The sequence below is a fragment of the Agelaius phoeniceus genome, chromosome 3 (genome assembly GCF_051311805.1).
Source record: "Agelaius phoeniceus isolate bAgePho1 chromosome 3, bAgePho1.hap1, whole genome shotgun sequence".
In the NCBI taxonomy this organism is placed as follows: Eukaryota; Metazoa; Chordata; class Aves; order Passeriformes; family Icteridae; genus Agelaius; species Agelaius phoeniceus.
Genome location: NC_135267.1, coordinates 97,598,922 through 97,620,207, shown reverse-complemented (window position 1 = coordinate 97,620,207; position 21,286 = coordinate 97,598,922). Strand labels below are relative to the sequence as shown.

The 21,286-nt window shown below is 41.3% G+C and overlaps 1 protein-coding gene across 5 annotated transcripts in view; it reads right to left on the bottom strand.

Annotated features, from left to right (window-relative positions):
* The window catches only part of MARK1 (microtubule affinity regulating kinase 1), a 58,985-nt gene extending 38,692 nt beyond the window's left edge, over positions 1-20,293 (bottom strand). The window contains exon 1 of one of the 5 annotated variants that reach the window (XR_013181498.1): positions 19,973-20,293. Coding sequence is in view for 4 of the 5 variants with exons in the window: in XM_077175935.1 (XP_077032050.1) it covers positions 19,973-20,023 (51 nt within the window). In the remaining variant the exon portion in view is untranslated. The remainder of the gene's footprint in view (positions 1-19,972) is intronic. The other 4 variants (XM_077175935.1, XM_054629925.2, XM_077175936.1 and 1 more) reach the window with 4 other exon arrangements.
* Between the last annotated feature and the right edge of the window lie 993 nt (positions 20,294-21,286).

Genomic DNA, 21,286 nt, shown 5'->3' with positions numbered 1-21,286 from the left:
CTATTGCTGGAAGGTAAAGAGGAATTTAAAGCAGAAACTTATCAACTTCTAGAAATCAACATTCAGTGAAATTGAAACAAAAGATTAAGAAGCTGAAAAAAATTAAAATCAAAGTCAAGTAACAGTATCTCAGAGATTATTTCCAAAATATACTAAAGCTGAATTTCACAGAATTATGCAACATCCACACTGTCTGGGCAGGCTACATAGTTTTCAGATTCTTCTGGTCCGTTACAATACATTCATTCATTATGCATCAGCTACTATGTGGCTATTTAAAATGCCATTTCAGTAGACCAATCCCTAAATTCTGAGAAATTTTTCAGGGTGCTGGAAACAAGGTGGTTGTAAAAACCAACCCTCTCCTTGGCAGTTTGTTGTCATCCAAAAACAATTCCAGTCAACAAGCTGCATTTTCCACACAGGATCTCAATTAGAGATTCTGTTATTTCACTAGATACCCTGATTTTATATATACACATATATATACATATATATATATATATATATATATATATATATATATATATATATATATATGTATGTATATAAAATGTAGTGGGAAACACTACCTTACTAGTACACCATAAACATGACTCAATATATTCACAATTTATGGCAGTGTAAAATCAAGTCTCTAGAAATAAACACAAAATTAGATGTTTCTTAAAATAAAATGCAATTTTAAACAGAAATAGGGTGAAGCTGAAACAGTTTATTAGAGTATTTAGGTATTTTGCACATTAGTCAGGTACTTTAAAAGAAGAAAACTCATGCAAAACAAAATCCACCTTTTCAGGAATCCCAAAAAAGTATTTCTAACATTCAATTTTAAATTGCAACTGAAGAGAGCTCAATTAACACTTATTGCTCCATACTAGGTCTGCTTCTCACATATTCCACCAGGGTTGTTACAGAAAGCCAAGGGCAGTAAGACCACAAGAGAGTTAATCTGACCCATTGCTTCTCAAAGTTATAATTTTCTTTGTTTACCCAAGGTAACTTTGCCAAAGCAAGATGACCCAATGGCCACATCATCTTTAAAAAAGTGCAGAAGAACTAACCCTACCAAGTAGGTACAATGTGTGGGTTTCCCTATACATATTCAGCATCCTTTAGCCACTTACCAGCCACTGGAGCGGTACTCTCAGGGATTATACACTGTAATCAAACTTACAACATCACCTATATTAAGTGCTCCTACAACTTGGTCTTAAAAATTCCCCCAAACCATTCCAGTCACCAATTCACAAAGTCTTTCTCAATCAAACAACACTGAAGGCCTCTATAGTCCTTCATAGTAAGAGGGTAATTTCCACACATCAATCTGCCTACAAACACACCTCACTTGATTAAACAAGCCTCTTAGTCCTGAATTTTCCCCATCTTGATTTATCACAAGGCAAATTCCTTGGAAGACCCAGCCCACGCAAGCAAAGTCTCACATACAGTTCTACATACAAAAGTCAAATTATCACATTTTCTCACTCAATATTTTCTATCCTGTCCTGGACATGAGTATCTCACAGCCAATTTTTATATTCATAACTCCTACCATTTCCAAGTATGTGCCATACACATGAGCATTTATAACAGCTGTCATATTTTTCAAATATGCAAATATTTTTCCAAATAGCTAGCCCAGACAAAGGGTACCTGAAGGGTTGAGAAGATAGTCTTCTAAATAGCTCTGATCTGCAACAGTTTTTCTCTTAATATATGTATATTGTAGGGGGAAACATTCCTTTACTAGTACAACATAACAGGACTCCTGATATATTCAGTTTCAGTCAGTATTAAATAAAGTCTCCAGAAATAAACACATTTAATTTTAATGTTTCTTAAAATACAGTGCCAGGAAAGGAAAGGGAACAAAGGTTTGAAATACTGTCCTGGATGTCCAGCTGCTGTCATGTTGCCTTCTGTCACTAGTCATTAGGACCTAGGAGCTTATAGCAAGACACCTTAAGAAAGATTTTTGCTGAAGCATCAAACTGAACTGAAAGAGTCCAATTTTTTTAAAGCTCTTGGTGAATCTCGAAGTAGAAACCATCAGAGATGCTCAGATGAGCTTGTTCTGCATCATGTGTCAAGAGCTTGCAGGTGGTACAGGTATGATGCAAACTGCACACAATTATAGTACCTGATTCCCCAGTTAGGGGCGGAAGAAGATGGGGATTCCCTCCTCTTCCAGGTAAGCCTCACATCTGCACAAAACCACACCTTGCTCCTGCCACACATATCTATCACATCATACTACAATTCCTAAAGCACCTCTGCTCTAATAGAGCACTATCTAATTTTTCTTCTCAGACATGTGAAGAAGTGTTTTGGAAGGGCCAATTTAAAAGATTGAATGTATGTACACATGATTTTTAAAGTTGCTTAACAGCAATTAAATGCATACTAGATTGTGAATGCATGATAAAAACTTTCCTATTAAAAAAAATCACCAAAATGCAAAGCAACCAACCTTCCCCACTGAAAGAGGAGGATAATATGCAGGACTAAGCTCAGAAAAACCAAAGCAACAATGGCAGAGTGAGGAAAAAAGTAGTTACAGTTTGTATATCAGATACCAAATTCAGTATGGCAGACAAAAGAATCAGACAAAACTGTGATAAAATGTAAAATGCACCCATCTCCTGTGCCTGCTCCTGCACACTTTTCAAAAGTGCAAAAAGAAAACAATCAAACATGTGCAGGAACATCTGTCTCTTTAGATCATTTATATAAATACATAAAAATGCCAGGCATGATATTCTTGAGCCTATCAGCTATAAGATAAAAAAATTTGTTGAAAGCTGGCCTGAGTCAAGCATACACAAACATTTCATTAATTGATGCTGCAATTCTGAAAAGCATTTTATAAAACTTTAATAACTCCAACTATACAGCACCAAGAGACAAAATAAACAAAATAACTTTCTCATTTTATTTTTGCATCTCTTCCTTTTTCTTCCCAGTTGTACTATTGTGTACCTCACAAAAACAACTCCAATGGTAACAGGAAAACATTTCTACTACAAGGTGAAATAAAATCCCCCAAAGCCAATAGACAAATAGTGTTGCCTTCCCAACAGCAGACATGTGCACAGGTGACAGGTAAATTTATGCTGAGCATTGAGTAAATCTTAATCTATGCTTGTTACGATGGTAACTAAACCCCATGGAAGTTTTGTTGGTGGTTTTTTTTTTTTGGGTTTTGTTGTTTGTCTTTTAAGTGCTCAACATATGCGAATCTATGTGAGACATACAGAAATAAGTTTGCCAACTTTGAGACAGAATTGGTTTTTTCACCTCAAGCTACAAAGGATGCAATGTTTACAGTTCCATACTTGAAGGAATCCAGGAAAGAAAACATACCATGATCTACCAGTGCAGAACTAGATACAGCTAATAGGAGTTTCAGAAGTTCATACTAAAAGATCTTTGGAATAATTCTCATTTTCATGTGGTTACACCAACCTGTATTAATCTTGTGCATGATACAGTATGCTCATTACTTTTTTTTAAAAAACACCGCAGTAACATCATATGGAAGGGTGAAGTTCATTATCACATGAATTTACAGATCCTTTTTATTTGATAGATAAAAAACCTTAGAAATGTGCTGGTCCATCCCCAAGATGACAGCCAAAGCATTTCAGAAAAACAAATACCTCCATAGCATGAAATCAGGTCTTGTAACCTGAACTCAGCTTACATGTTTCCTTCTCTCCCTAGGCCTGAAGCCCTCAGCCTGGCCAGGCATGCAGGTGCAGCAGAACAGGACCTTCCTGCCTTTGTTCTATTTCACTCAGAATTGGCACAGTTATTTCAACCTGGCACTTTCCTTCCTGACTCATCCCAAACACATAAACAAGATTTTCCAGGGCTAATTCAGGACAGCCAGCCCATATCATCTCCATTAATTGCTAGGACAAAATGAAACCCTCCCTGTAGCCCCATGAAAACTGAGAGAAGCCAGCTAAAAGCTGCTGCAGTAAACCACAGGTGGAACCAACATGAGGGGGAGGAAAAGGATAAAGTTTTTGTAAAATCCTCCTGTTTACTCATTTTTGTTATTTGGTACAGTACTAAAAATCACTATGTGCCCTATCAAGCAAAAGAGTAAAATGTTTCCTATCTTGTCAAAATAAAATGTTAAATGTCCCTCACCCATGAAACCTAACACAAAACTGTTTTTTTGAAGGAAAGCACTTACAGGAAGGAAGGAACAAAACTATTCCTGCATCCTCCTGGACACATCTAAACACAGCCCTTCACAGACAAGAGTTCTTTCAACATTTCTTGCCAGCCATTACTCTTTCCTCAGGAGGTGAACAGTTTACCACGCCAGTCTTTTTTGACTTATTTCATGAGATCTTCAAACCTGCCAGCAGAGAGTTCCCAGTGAGCATTCCCATCTCTCCCAGGACATCCTGCCAGCACTTGGAGGCACAGGCAGCTGCAGGGCACTACTGATTCTGAATGCCACAGCACCCACAGTTTACTGAAAAATCCCCTGTGAAACAAAAAGAAAACTAAATGCAAATGTTGGTTGTTAATTGAACCAACCAAACAAGAACAGGAACACACCCAGAGAGTGAAACTTCCGGCAAAGGAAACTGGCAGAAGTTTTCATTGCACTTAGAAATGATGCAGCCAGGTCACTTTTCAATTGGCCTGATGAAAGGCAAAAGAAGGGAGATACGAAACAACCTACAGTTCAGGATCACGTCAAGCACATGGAGCTCCTCAAACATTTGCAGGGCTAAGAAGTAGAAAATGCTTTAATATCCAACTTCAAAACTGAGAGGAAAGAGCTGTTTCTACAGTCTAGAGACTGCAATCCTGAAACCTGAGGCTTGCCTCCAGACGAGGAAAACAGCAGCAGGAGGCAAGGTTTACTCACAAAAGAGTGACCAGATTAGAGTGTGAAGCATGTCTGACACTCAGGATCAAACAAGTGCTCTTCTGGGTCAGCTAAGGTTTTCCTACAGAAGGAAAGGATACAACAGCTAATTGGGACCAAGCTCTGAATTGCAACTCATTCTTCCTCTCAAAGTTTATGAAATGGGCATTTTTTCCTTATCCACTGCATACCTACAACAACTCTGGATGAATCCCCATGTGGCACAATGGCTACTGAAGCTGATCCAACACTGCTCCCATGCCCACACACACACCGACATCCTCACTACTGCCGGGGCAGCAGGACACGTGGACAGAACAGGCAGCGGAGACAGAGAAACCCTTGCAATTCTGTTGCCAGGGTCACCTCCAGCTGAGCACAGGCTCCCACACCGCCCCAGCAGCAGCACAGGCACAAGGACAAAAGGCACCCCCCAGCACTGGGAAGACAGGATCACATCAGCGCTATGTTAAACTGTTGTGGAACTGTGCTATCAGGACAGGAACATGGAAAAGAAAATTGATCACACTACTTTTCTTGATAATCCAAAGGCAAATTGACACCAGTAGTGAAACTTTAGCTAGGAGATACTTATTCCAATTCCACAACATAGTAAAAACACACAAGGACTCAGAAAAGAGCCAAAACCAACACAACAACAAAAATCCCCCAAAACACAAAAAGCCTCAAACAAACAAAAACAATCCCATAAACAAGGCTTGCTTACTCCTGTTGTTTACCCTCAGAAAAGCACACAATGTGAGCTCAAGAAGCTCCCCTTTAGGGATGACATGAGTGGCAAAGCAGCATCCCAACATTTTGCTACACAAAAAAGTTCCTCCTCCAGCAAGCTGGACACTATTTCTCAAGTCTTCATATACCCATTACTGGATTCATCCAGTAGATCCAATGACGAATTCATCAAGAGAGATCACCATCTCATTTTGAAGACTATCTTACCTCATGGTCCTATTAACTTTCTGAAGTAAAGCCAGCTTCTCAAAAGTGAAGAGATGCCCAATTAAAATATCTAACCTGATAGCAGTACATACTAATTGATGCACATGTCCTAGAAAAGAAACTGTCTCAGGCAATGCAGGACGATTTGGCGTAGGCAGATAGCGCTGGTCATTTGTGCTCCTCCTAGGGCTAAAGTAATGAAAGGGTAGTGGAGATTGTTTGATGTTGGGTTTACGAGGCCTGTGACATGTGTAATACCGTAGCCTCCAAGTTTTAGGAGCAGGGCTGCTAGCAGCATGGAGCTGGCAATGGGGGCTTCTATGTGGAATGTTTGAGGATCACATCAAGCTCTGTATCAAATGCCATTACCCAATGTTCAGCATGATTTTCCCATTTTCTCTTGACATTGTCCTTTTAGGGATCTTAACAATTCCCTTCATACAATACCATACATTCAAAATAAATGTAAATAGAAGTAATTCTCAAAATCAACTTGTTGCCTAGACAGAAGCAGGGAATAGAAAGCATGGATCTACAGCAGATTAACAAGGCTTATCTCAAGCCCTTCCACAGAGCCTTCAAGGGAGGGCAGGGAATCCTTCCTGACCTGAAGAGCACTTTCATGGCTTCTTGCACTAGAGCAGACCAGTTTAGTTTCTCCATCTCCAAGGCTTGATAATATGTGCTGGTCCACCACCCTGCAGCCAAGGAGGGTGCACTTCTGGTGTCAGTAACAAGTCTTGCCTCAGAAGACTGAGCTGCAGAGGGTCTAATGGACCTCATCTATCCCAGACATATAGTTTTCATATTTAAGCCAGAATCTCATCAGACCCAGCATTCTGCAGACTTTTTTTTTTTTCATAAACACAAGGTTGACTCTGAGGAGTAACACATACTTTCTCACAGGAAAACCAGAGCACCTTCCTAAGAGGAGGAAGCACCTTAGCTGGCATGGACAGCAAGCCTGCACTCAAAAAGCATTCAGTTACAAGAGTTTTGTGTCTTGAGAACAGGCTAGCAGAGCATGACCTGATGGTGGGAGATGCAGATAAAGTTATAAGGACACCACTAAACTTAGCTTATGCTTTCAGAAGACCAACTATGTTTTACAGCAGAGCAAGATTAAGACAATGTATCCAAGTCAACTGGCTGAGACATGGCGAACTCAAACAGCAAAATGAGGAGTGTCTTCTGCTGAGTGCTCTCTACTTTGTTTTTAACTTAAGTGTTAATTAACAGATCAAATAAAATGGCCTCAGTTGAGTGGTAGTAATTATTTACCTTTATCTGGATAATGCTATACCACATTTCAACTTAGCAAATATATTTACAGCCTTGCACAGATTTATGCTTAACTTTAAGCTGTCCAAACAGCATCTGGCCCTTGGACCTATCTTATGATCAAAGAGTGTGTTTCTCACAGAGCTCAGATGACAATATCCACAGCGCCCCTTGTTCCTAAACTCGTGCAACCACTCTGTTTTAACCTTTGGGCTTCAATTATTCATGATCACAAACTGCAATGTAGCATTCCAGAAATACATGCAACTAGGAAGCTAAATTGATATATGGAAAAAAAGCAAACAGCAGCAATATTCCTCAAAGACTTTGCAAAGGATGTAACAGAACTAGGAAAAAAGAACACATTTCTTTAGCTGTTTTACACTGAAAGACGCAGTGATACAGTAGATAATGAATACTGATAAGCACACACATACAGCACATAGATGTCAATGTGCTGAATTCAAACCATGGACAGAAACCACACATGAGTGTAACTGAGATGCAAAAACCAAGCACAAGAAAAGGAATGAACAAAACAAATTTAATAGACCGTGTAACATAATTTGGCTAAGGAAGTAAAAGAAAAAAACATCACAGGATGCAAAGAAAATACTAAAACCAGCAGATACTGCATTTACCCAGACCACTAAAATAACAAGTTAGGAAAATGTGGAAGAAATAACGTACACACATATATAGGTAAATCTTAATAAAACAAGCCAGACAATCTGTGATTAGAGGTTTGAACAAATCTAGTATGTAGTCAAAATGAATACAGTCATTAAAATAAGCAGCCAATCCAACAGTAAGAAAAAAGATGTATGACCTTCTCTAGAGTCCTTGACAATTTGTGGGTGAGGAACCCCAGATCCCCAGCTATTGTCTTTACACAGGAGCCCAGCCTGCAGGCTGTAAAAATTGAGCCTTTCAGACTCCTTCATCTAAATGGTGAGACATCAAATTACCAGTAGCAGCAACAGCAGCCTTCAAGCCCACCATTAGTAGGGGCAGCTCTCAATTCTGTCCTGAGTTGGACACCAAACCAGTTTGAATACAAGAGCAGCATGCCTAGAAATTCCCAGCTGAAGTGCCTTACCAAATCAGATGCTGTCTCATATTAAAACAGGAACTAATTTGATTCAGTCCCAAGGAAGGGAAAGTCATAAAAGAGAGGAAGTCATGGGGACCTGAGGGCGATGTCACAGGTGACAGGGATTATACAAACCTCCCTACTGGAAACTGGGAATTTGACCCCAAACCTTAAAGGAAAATCATCTCTAAGCAGATTTCCAATGGACACAACTGAATTTTTTCAGATCTTAGGATGAGCCACCAGCAATGTTTTGTTCTCTCTTCCACCACCAATGTGCCAAAGGTCCTTTTTCCACCCACAGTGCCAGAATGCTCCTCGCCTCTTAGAAGATGAGGAAAGCCACACCATGGGAGAAAAGATGATCACATATCCCTTTATGCAGCACTGCAATCCCTGAATTATCACAGGCTCACTAGGAACTCTATTTTTTTCTTTAAATTTACCAAACTAACTAGAATGCTCCCAACCTCTGGGGATGACAACTATTGTGTTAAGATAGTATTTTTCTCTTTTCAACAGTTAAAGAATCTGCTAATTTTCAACTGCCATCCTATGACCCAACAGGTGACCTGAAATCAGCTAGTTTTGGAGAAATGGCAGGAAGACATCTGGAGGTATACTTAATTCCAATATATATATATGTGTGTGTGTGTGTGTGTGTGTGTGTGTGTATAACCCCAGGCCATAAACTTGACAGTCCTCAGTCTGCTTTCTTCTTTTCCTCTGTCCGTCACTTGCTGAGTTTAATCTTCAATTAAATCAAGACAATATTAGGAAAATGGCTGATGCACCATTAACACTTCACTTGATTGTAATTCCAATCCAATACTCAAGTGCTGTATTTAATTCAGCTTCTTCAGGTTAGAAATTATTTCCTGAATGTAATGAAAACAAACAGATGGATACAGGAGTCCACTTTGTCTGTTCTACACCACTCCAGAAGGCTTGACGCCTCTCACTTGAAAATAATTCTATTGAAACTTAATGTTACACACCACTAGGAAATTAATTTAATGAGTAACAAAGAAAAGGTTTGTACACAATACCAGAATACAAAGTTTTACAAAAGGTCATACAAAAAGCTAATAATAACAACAGTAATAATAGCAGCAGCAATAATAATGTTATCTTGTACTATTTCAGAAACATTGAACTTGACTTTTATATGAGTGCTATACCTCAGCATACTTCAATCACTGGATGAGCAAGAATATCTTTCCTAAAAAGGACCTTTAAATGCAATTTTATCAGTCTACTTTGCATAGGCTGTGGGATTAGATTTCCCTTAGCCTGACTACAAACACTGCTGGAGGCATACATTCTCTGGTAATAATAATGTCTTCCACTGACTAATTCTAGCATCTATATTAGCTCAACCCTCATTTCTCATACCAGGTTTGAGGATAAGATTTCACTGGACTCTGCAGTAGATGGAGCAAGAGTTACACTGTAAAAGGCTCTCATAAATTTTCTTTGTTCATGTGCATCTTATGATTATCACTGTAAGAAAGAAGTCTAAAAAGCAGCCACTCTTTTTCATTTAATATCAAATGAAGAAAAACAAGTTTGAAAAGCTATTACACATACATATGTCTGCTAAAGACTACTCAGAACAGTATTATTAATATTTTCTGTATCCATTTCATTGCATTGAATGATTAAAAATGCTATTCCTTTGGGAGTCTGATCTTGAGGAAAAAATACTATTTTAGTCCTCCAACAAGTAAAGACATTCTTTGATTTTTTTTAACCACCAGTAGACTGTCCCTACTACAATGGCAGGGGGAAGAAAATCAGATTATTGTTGGAAAAAAATTACTAAATAAAACCCCAAATGCTTTAAAGAATTATATTATCTCAAATCAATAATATTATCTGGAACAATATACGAGTAAATACATTACACATGTAATCCATTTGTGGAAAACAGCCATATCCTCTCTAAGAGCTCAATGTAGCATTTTATAGACTAAGGTAATTTCCATGGCAAAAACAAGACTCCTCTTAACACATAAGATTCTCTGAATTTCTGAGCTATGCCTCTACTTATTTTAAGTGAAGACAAACATCTAAGTAGAAAGATACTTACATATGATTGAAGCCAAGCATGCACTCTCAAAAGGAATTTCAGATATTTACTGTTTAAGCACAAGTAATTTACACTGCTGCTACACAGCCTGCAGTACACCCTACCCTCCCCTTCTCCAGCTCCTCAACTCTCGCCCATTAAAAATTCCTCACGTATCTGAGTGTAGGGAGAGAATCTCTAGGAAAACATGATAAAATTGTATGTCCTGTGTAAGTAATCACTATGAAGCTTTGGTTACTCTCTGCTGTTACCTGAGAGAAGAAAGCCCAGCCCAGTAACTTTACCAGGGTGGAGGGAAGGAAAGGTGGAATGAGGAAAATATGGTCTAACTGATGAATATTTCAAGTTGTAATAATCATTTTTGCTAATATTTGAAAGAGCCCCCAACACAGAAACAGGTCTTCCCAGTCCACCAACAGCAAAAAATGTTCTCACTCGCATTAGCTTTACAATTCAAATTATTCCCACATTAAAATGCTCCTTGGGATTCCTACAGAAGGGTATTACTTGAAGGATAAACAGGCGCTACAACTACATGGCTTTTATAAAGCTTTGTATTGGGTTTGCTTATGTCATTAAATGAGCAAAATTGGAAAAGGTCCCAGAAAGAGTGAGAAGCATAAGGAAGCTGGCAATGAGTATGCCAAGTTCCAGCACAAAGCACATTAGTAAGCAAAATGGGGAGAAAACAAGGGGGGTGGGGGGAGCCAGAATGTGAGATTATAGCAAATTGCAGGGATTTAATGGCCAGCAAATTAATCAACAGAGTCAATTCGAATCTTGCAAAGACAAATTTTGGATATGTAAGGATAAAGCTGATGTGATGGCAAGTTATAGATTAGCACCAGGTTTAAAATTAAATTGGTCACATTTTTGAGGGACTAAATAAGAGAAATTATTTATGTGACCACCTTAAGATTAAAAATAAATGGCCTTCTCCCTTCTGAAAAAAAAAGGGCTGCTTGAAGACAAGTAAAAGATGTTTTACTTTATTTTTCTATTACTTTCTTCTTGAGCATTGAGTTAAGCTGAAAAAGATAAGAACCAACAGTGGGGAAGGGAGGACTCCAGAAGGAAACCTTCCAGGAGAGATTAAAATAGTACTCTTCCCCAGTGACTAAGGCTGAGCCTCTGCTTACGAGGAGGTGTGTGTTTTACTGCACCATGAGTGAGGTGTGGGCCTCCTACAGAAGCACAGCAGAGGCACTACAGGTTTTACCACAAGTCTCACCTTAGGCAAGAGCCTTTCCAGCAAGCCCTGCTACTATCCAAACCTTATCTATTTTCTTAAACCACATCTGTCTAATGAAAGATATCACTTCTCTCTAACAACCTTGCCTAATTCTGTGCCTGCTTAAGATTTTAAAAGTTATCATGCACTACTTTACTTTATAATACAAAAGCAATTAGACTTTGTCACCAGTAATATTATCATTATCAGCTTTTGCAAAAGACTGCCATGGGCTATCCAGCAACTCTGTATGTTCAGCTACATGAACACTAATGTTTTACACAAGTGCTTTCATCAGAGGTGAAGTAAAGTTCTGTCTTATTAGTCAACATATCAAAACTGTACATGTTTAAAATACCATTCTGCAACTCAGCTGGACAAAACTCCTTATGATTGATCACTTGAAACACATTAAGTTCAGACATCATTCTCTACTTTGATTAAAATTCTGCTACTTTTGTGAATTCTAGAGGTGTTTAAACAAAAACCAAGAAAATTATTCTGCCTCTTCCTAGCACACCAGTAGGGCCACAGTGAAAAAAGGCAGAAGCTGTTCTGAAGTCACAAACCCGATTCATTGTGACCTCAGTAAAACTCCATTATGTGCAACAACCCTTACCTCAGAAAGCATTATGGCTGTGATACACATATCAGTGTGTGGCCATTCAATGCTCTTTTAGGTTGGGTATACATCTTGGACATAGAAACAATTACTTTGGCTAAAGCTTACTGTAAGAGTCCTCTTTCTGAAGAAGGCAAATGTGAAGAAAAAGAACCCTTATCTTCACAACACATTGTGTTGCTGTATTTTATATTTAGATCTCTGTAATAAGCATACACTTTTATAAAACATTGCTAACTGAAATAGTTTACACACAAATGGACAGAAGCCATTGGTACTGAACACTTAAATCTTGAACAGCCATGAAGGGTTCTCTACAAAAGTCATCTTAATGGTATGGTACATTCATGCCAACCAAACAAGTGGAGTGCAGACCACTTCTCATTCTGACATCACAGCCTATATCTAAGGTGTCCCACAAGCACAGGAACAGCAAGATAATAAAAGGAAAATTACTTTTTCCTGAAACCATATGCAACAGCGAAACAGGAGAGCTTGAAAACCCACAAACACATTCACTTGAGCAAGACAGCCTGCTTTCCACAAGGATTTAAACAATGTGAAGTGACTGTTCATCAGCTGTCCTGATACGATGGAGAATTGTAGCATAACATAATGATTTTTCACTCGACAGAGATGCCAAAAAAACCTGTGCTTTTGGGTTTCACATAAATACAACTATTGATCAGTCATTAGACACTAAGCTGTGGAAGTGATCCGTGAGCATGTCTGGCTCATTACTTTTAAGGTTAACTGCAGCCCAGCTGAATTTAACTGTGCAAGCACCCTCCTACAGCTGTGAATATATGTCTCTCAGCAGAAGTTGCTGTTTTCTTTGAAAGCATACAAAAAAAGAAATCCCTGAAAAAAATGCTTATGTTAAAAAAAAACAAAAGAAACCCCAACAAACCAAACCCCACCACCAAAACCAACCAACCAAACTTTTTTTTCAACTGCCGTCCCAGATCAAAAAGAAGCAGGATTATGACACGCACAGAGTGTGGTTTCAAATGCTCTTGGCTTCAACTATTTTCCTACAATAGCTACAGCATGATTGGTCACTACTTAGGAAATAAAAGTTGAAACAGTCACAGGGAAATGTACTTTAAAAACAAGGGCCATCTTATCATCTTGGAATTTTTAACCTTAGATTCACTAGGATGCTCACCAGAACAATCTAAGCTGAATCATCACATACAGCTATGAAGTCTCAAACTGACCTTGAGACCTCAACAAGCCTTTGATTTTGCTATTTTACTAAGTTATTCACAGAAAAACAAAGATGATTCATTCTTAGTGAAATACAACTGGCCCAATTTAAAGCTCGGTTTAGCACTAAGCATGGAGAACACACCAAAGAAAAGCTAATTGACAGTGTGAAGGAAGTAGAGAAATGCTAACAATTAACCACGCTTGCTAGCTGATGTGGAGAAAGAGCTTCTTATTAAAACTCAGATTGAGATGCATTATATTCATTGCACTGAACAATGTGAATATTTTGATGAAACTTTCCTGTTTTCATGGCTGTTTTCACAAACAGTCAACTGAGGAAAACATTTCTTCCTAATTTACCACTGTCTAGAGCAGAGTAAACATTCAAGAACCAAGAGCCAGAAAAAAATTGTGAAATCCTAACAACAATTTTTTGCCTATTCTGAAATTCCAGAAAGATTAAAAAAACACAACAACAAACCCAACCACAAAAAGCAATCACTGTGTTTCCAACAACAACAACAAAAAAAAAATAGATGGTGTCATGACCACAACATAAATAAGCTGAATTTGAAACTTGTCACTGTCGGCAGCAGCTTATAAGTAGTATGTTTAACCTGGAGGCCAGCATAGACTGTAAACATGTATTTTAAAGTAAAGGAGAGGCTGAAGTTACTAAAAGATAAAATCTGAAAAGAAGTGATAAAATGCTTTCTCTCTGATATTGCAATATATGAAAAGTTTGCTCCAACTCTCAAGCCATGAGTAGGCCAATCTGTAAGAAACCTGTCTTAGGGCTTCAGACACACTATAGTTTTTTAGCTCCACATTAACCGTAAAATCAATCTCCTTACTGGATAGTTTCTTAATGAATCTGCTGTACTGGAACACTGTTTAAAGTTCTCTCAAGCATCAGTAAGATTGTACAGTCAGGTCTATCTAAATTCTGAGAACAAGAAAAACTCCACAAGTACAACTACGAATCACTGATTGAGAATATAATTTTAGAGAAATCACAGTATCTGCACTTAAAAATTTAGTGACTATTTTTTCTGTATTTAAACTACTGATAACAATTAAAAGCTGGCAGGAGATTCCTCTGCTGAGCAACGGCAATTATGATGGTAGAAACTTAACACGCTTATAGCAGAAACATTAGTTTGCAAATGTAATCAGGTATCATGGGGAAAAAATTTCCTGTCTTTAATGATGATTGAAACATTTAAAATGCAGAGATAAAAAAAACCATTTAAATCTCTCTTAATATAAACAGTAAGTCCATAGGATCAGAAATATACAATGGAAAAGACCCCACTGGTCAGTTTTCCTAGAACATATTCTCCTTGTTCTAGCTCAGTGTTTAAGTCCACTGACCATGTAAGTACAGTTTTCAGAACATCAACCACAAACAATCCAACTTTATGTTTACCTATGAACCTCAAAACCCCATGAAGTATGAATTGAAACAAGTACTACAAGCAAACTGCATTAACTCTTTCTGAACCTCAACACTGTATACTCATTCAGGATGCTTAGAAAGAACACTGAATCATGAACATTTTCAGTGCTTTGTACCAAAATTTTCCTCTTTACATAAAGTAACCATGTGTATTGCCTGTCTCATTATTCTCTCTGATCCACACAGAAGGTTAACTTCAAACGAACCTTGCTCTCTCCATGCATAGTGCTCTAGCTCAGCACGTTTTCCCCCCACAACATAGGAGCTCAGCCCTTATGTTAAGCAAAATAACAACAACAAGAGAAAATCTGCATAGAGAAAACACAAGAACCTTCAAAACAAGATTAGGAAGACATACTCTCTTCTTACCGTTTCAACAAACATAGAACCTAATGGTGTATTTATGATCAAGGAAAATAAACTCTCAAGGAAAAAACTCAGGCATTCTTCACTTTGCTCAAATCCATCTCCTGTGGATAAGAAAGATACAGCTGTACTCTTGAACCCAAAAGGCTTGGAAATTAGGCCACTCTTATGCTTAAGGCACTGGAGGAAAGAATTCTCGTCAAATACTTTCTCCCACGCCCCCTCTGTCCAAATCAAAACCATGCGTTCTTATTGTGCAAAAGCAAACCCAGAAAGGAAAAAAAAAACCCATCAGAAAGAAATTAAACATTGTATAATCATTATCATCCCAACTTGACTATTTCATTCTACCCTCTTATCTCTTGCCCTCTTCAACTTCTTTCCTCTTTAAAATGCAGCTGTCTCGTAGGCTTCCCTGTCAGAAGGGCATCCTTAACCACACCCTTTGAGCTGGCATCTGAGATGTCACTGTCTGGTAGCTAACCCACAAATGGGTGTGAATGTCTCAAAGTTATAATTATTTGTATGATAATGAAGCAAATCACATGGTCATATGTCACTGGTTTATCCTTCTTAAAATTTCCCCTGCCATGACATCTCAATCATTCTCACACAGCACTGCCTAGGTAAAACAAACCACAATTCCCACATTGCACCATGACTCTGGCCAGAGTTATCATCCAGCAGTCCTGAACTTATTCATTTCTTCTTCCACTGTAAACATGCCAGATTGCTCCAGCAGAATTAAACAACTTCAAGGTATTCGAAAAAAACCAAAACAAAATAATACCTTAAAACTTAGCTAGAGAGGTGAAACCACAGCACAAGTAAACAGCAATACCTTCATACATACTAGTAATACCTTCAAAAGATTACACTTACTATACAAGGAAAAAAAAAGTATTCTTGTCAGACTAAGAGGTCCATATGTCAGAAAAAGCAAACTACTTTCAGCATTCTCATTCTTATTAACCTAAAGTACTATACAGCAAGTAGTATAGAGCCAACTGTTGAATCTCCTTTCTTAAACAGAGCTCTCCAAAAACATCTAAGAGAACATATTACCTATGTATTTCTTCTCTTTTGCCTTGATTCAGGAAAACTGTTCCTCAATTAAATGACACAATACAAGGCAACATATTACTAAGGGAAAAACATAACAGCCCCTCTTTCCTCAATTAATACCAACTCCTCAATTAATACCAACAATGAAAACAGAAGAGATACTCTAGCTCAAAACTTTTGATTCCTGTCCCTCTCTTTTTCCATCAACAGCAGAGATGGGAATCTCAGTTCACCCAAACTAACTCCAAGTGCAATTGTTTGGATGCAGTGATACACTACCTGTCACAGTCTACAAAAATTGTATCAAGAGGCGGCTGTAAATAGTTACATGTACAAAATCAAATCATAGAGAAAATTATTATTTTGCATACTGCTCTTACCCCTCACTTGAAAAAATAAATCCAGTAATACACATGAAAATACAGTACTGCCTCCACCCAATAATTTCCCTAAGATTCCAAATAAACTGTTAGTAAGAATAACTGTTTGATAATCATAATCTACTTTGCTTCCTTAAACACAGCTTGCATGAATGAGAAATAACAATTCCAGTGAAAAGTATTTACAGACATATTCTAGGGAAACTAAGCATAGCACTGGGAGATGTCAGGAATAGCAAAAAAAGGCAAAGAAAAGGAGTGTAAAGCTCCACAGGGCAGACCTATCAGTTACATACACACTGATGCTTCCCGGGCCCTGGCTCCCTCCACCTGTTGCTGGTCTCTTGCTGCTGGTTCCTGTTCTTTTCACTCCAGCTTTCTGATAAGACTTGATAAAGTAATATGCTGCCTGATCTTATCCCTTCTAAAATATTTTCAAAGGGCACTGTGGGACAAGCGGCAAAAAGCGTTATGGAAACAAGCAAGTTTTTCACCCATCCTACCAGGAACTCCTGTAATTCCTCAAGGAATGTATAGGTGCTATACCCAGTATTATAATTTCTTTTTTCAAATGATAGCACAAATGCTTGCTCACGCACTGAGAAAAGCACACATTAAAATTTTATTTGTTTTCTCTTTCAAAGTACCTAAAGCAGCTGCCAAGAGACAGGGGGTGGTGGTGGCAGGGTAGCTCCCCATGGTTTCATGCAACAACCTCACCCCATGTGCAGAGCACAGCTGGACACACACATAGGGTTGGACTCAGAAGCATCAATCAGCTCTCTCCAGACACAGAGCTCCAGTCTGCCCCTAGGGAGTCACACAATGGAGCAACACTGCGAGATGGCCACAAGCACCATGTGGAAGAAAAGAGCCTCTCCTGAAGATCACCATGAGCTGCTCAGGAGAGCTTTGCTAATATACATACCAGAGAACTGGAAATATGCACTACAAAGATGGACGTTTTACCAGCTCCTTAATTCTTCACTCTTCCCAATTACTTCTCCTTTTAGTTACAACTTCTCACCACCTCAGTTACTCAGAGCTTACTAGCTTGACTTTGTCCATCATGAGCCACCAGCATAAACACTTCCCCAGTCCATTAGAGTTTATTAGCAGAAGGAAGCACATTAAAAGTAATTTAGGAGTCTCACCTCACCCTCACAGAATCCATTTTAAATCAAGGAATGTTGCTGATCAGGAAGTCAGCAATGGACCACCTACTCCTCCTCCATCCTCCATTTGCCACTTTAGCCGAAGGTCTGATGTAAGAGACACCACTGGCTGTCCAACAGGCAGAGCTCAAGGTCTCTGCTCCAAAATCCTAGGGACACCCACTAATGACAGCACTGGAGTAACTCTGTGCAGACCGGGGAGCTTACAACTGCACAGATCTTTGGCGTTTATCTGGCTAGAAGATTATACTCATTAGTATAAGGTTTCATACTTACACCAAGGTTTGCAGAAGCAAATGTGCAACTTTAAGTATTCGGATACTCGGTATAAACCTAGGTGTTTCAGATGCCCAATGTACTCTCTGAAATTACAATAAAAACCTAACACGTAGTATTCCTTAGGTTTCAAAACTAAGCACTCATGAGTAGCATAATATTGTCTAAATTAATGACCAACACTTTCAAGTTTTCATTCCATAAAAGATGATGATATTTGAAAATGTTTCCATTTGCCTTGTGTAAATCTTGCAAGTCTTATGGACTGTATTACTGGATATACGCATAAATACTTCTTATCCTTACCTGTCATCTATATTCCTATATACATTTGAAATAGAGATTCATGGGTAACATGTATCATGCAAACCTGGACTTTATCATTTAATTAAATCAAAATTTTTATCCCAAGGACTTGCTTTTGTTCTTAGAATAACACAGAACCCATCAGTCCATGAAGAGTAAGGAGAGACCAAACACATTTATTTGCTTTACTAATAGTAAGTCTGATATTGCTCTATCAATTAAACTTCCACGGAGCGACTGATACTAAAAGCTCTTTATAATAATTCACTACACTTGGGTTTCACTTCTCTAGCTATATTATCTCTTTCTGTTACCTTTCTTTTCCAAATCATCTTCTTACATTCACTTTTCATTTCATATCAGTCAGTAACCTATTCAGGAGGTACTACTGCTTGGGCTTGTACAGTAAGAAACCTTAGGAGCTCCCGCTACTAGCCAGAATATCTATGGAATAGATTGATGCACTACAAACAAACACCTTCTTCAACCCATTTCAGCCCACTAGGCCATCTTCCTTCGTTTCTTACCAATCACCTTTCACACAAATAGAAGGTGGGTATGACTGCATGTGTTATACTTCCTATGACTCCTTTTCCCCCTCCTTTCTGCCACCCCCCCCAAAGGCAATTAAGTATACATACTTCAAACAATAGTGCTTTCAACACTCGTCCCCTCACCCAAGAGGAAAATTTCACAACTGCCACACTACCACCTATGTAGTCACCACTGACGGACAGGACCAGACCAGGACCATGGTCCAGCATTCCTCAGGTACACCGTCCATCATAGCCAATTCTGATTATTTTCTATGAAAGACCACTACAGCAGAGAACACCACTCCATAGAGTCCGGGCGGAGCAGAGACCCCGCAAAAATATTTAAACTGAGCACAAAGGAAGATACAATGAACTCGGGAAGAACCAAGGACACGACCAGAGCCCCCCCTCAGAGGCAACACAAAGCAAAGCAGAGGAAGGGATACAACACCAGGGACCGTCTTGGAGGTGCAAACCGAACAAAGAGCAAGTACCGCTGAACCCTAAAAGAAAAGGCAAGGCCAAGTGCCAGGCTGTCACACAGCCCACAAGTGGCAATCCCAAGGCAGGCGCGGAGGTGCCGTGTGTGGGGGCCGCCCTAAGGCGGGGCACCCCGGCTGCCGCCCGCAGGGGCTACAGGCCTCTCGCCAGCGGGGGCCCGCGGCCAGCAGCCCGTGTGCGCCGACAGCCGAGGACATATAAGGGCAGCGCAGCTCGGTCCGGCCCGGCCCGGCCCAACAGGGCTGGAAAGGGCTGCTGGAGGGTTCCCCGCGGGAGGCCCAGCGCCGCGGGCGGGCTGGGGCGACGTGGAGCGCGGCGGGCCGGACCCGCCCCGGCAGCGCCGCATGGAGGAACCTGGGGCGCGGGCAGGCGGCGGTGCTGGCCCGGCGCTCGGCACGGCCGCGGCCCGCCCGCCCCTGGAGCACTCGGCCTGGGCGGCACGAAGGGCCGGGCCGCCACCGCGTACCGGGGAGAGGCGAAGGAGGCCAGGGAGGGAGAGGGGTCCCGGCGCGACACTCACGTTCTCCGTGTCCCGCTCATTGACGGTGGGCAGCGGCGTGCGGGTGGACATCGTGCGGGCCGCGGCGGAGCCGCGCCCGGCGCTCCGAGGGGAGAGGCCGCTCCTAGGCCTCGGCAAAGCCCGCCGGCCACCCCCGCCGGCAGCCGGGCGCACACGGCGGGACGCGGGGCCTCTTGCCCGCTACGCACCCGGCGCCATCACCTCGCCCGACCGCCTGGCTGCCCCTCCACCCGCCTCGCAGCCGCCGGGCTCCGCGCAGCTCGGCCGACGGCTCCTCCTCCTTCCCCGCCCTCCCGCCCGCTCAGGTGAGCGACCAGCAGCGCAGGGGGGCCGCGGCGCCTCCTCGCAGCATCCGGCGGCGGTACCAACTCCGCCTCGCTCCCGTCCCCGCTTCTCCCCTCCTCCTCCTCCGCCTCCTCCCCCTGCCCGCCCCCGCCCCGGCGGCTCCGCCGCAGGAGGCGCCGGGCGGTACGGGCGGGCGCGGCAAGCGCGGGCGGGCGCTGCTGTGGCGCCAGCGCTGGGGTGGCCGCGGATCCGTCACGGGCCCAGCCTGGGTGGGGGCCGGGCGGGAGCGCGCCCTGGGCTGAAGTGAAGTGGGATCTCATAGTCAACAAGAGGCAGGACTAATCTCTTCTCTGTGGCGACCAGTGACAGGACCCGAGAGAATGGCCTGGAGCTCAGTCAGGGGAGGTTTATGTTGGATATCAGGAAACGGTTGGGCACTGGAACGGGTGGTTCCCTAGCGAAGTGGTCACAGCACCAGCCTGAGAGCGTTAAAAAGCTTTAGGACAGCACTTTTAGGCACATGGTGTGGTTCTTAGGACTGCCGTGTGCAGACCCAGGAGTGGGACTCGATGGTCCTTGTGGGTCCCTTCCAACTCGGTAAGGCCTGTGCTTCTGCGGGAGAGGTGTGATGTTCCGCCAAAGGAGGGCGTGTCGCCAGTGCTCCGGAGCCAGGGCCCGCCGGGGGACCGGGCGTGTTCCTCAGCCTGGCAGGATGGAGGGGCCTCCGAGAGAGAGCCAGCGCGGCTCGCCGAGACGGTGGCCTGGGGAGCCCCAAACACCCTGCCTGTGGACTGTGGGACAGAGACCTTCGGGTGCTGGGGCCGCTGATATTGGCTAATGGGTTGCCAGCAGCTGTCCCTCCTTGGCTCTCCTTCGTCACTGGTAACCAGCAGTATGAGGAAGGGCAGTGGGGCAGCCCTTCTGCCTCTAGCACAGTTTCAAATCTGCAATTCATGCTTTCTCTAGAGGCTTGTAAAACCCTGTGTCAGCGTCAGAGCGTCTGTGTAAATCAAACCGTTTATTTGTGCA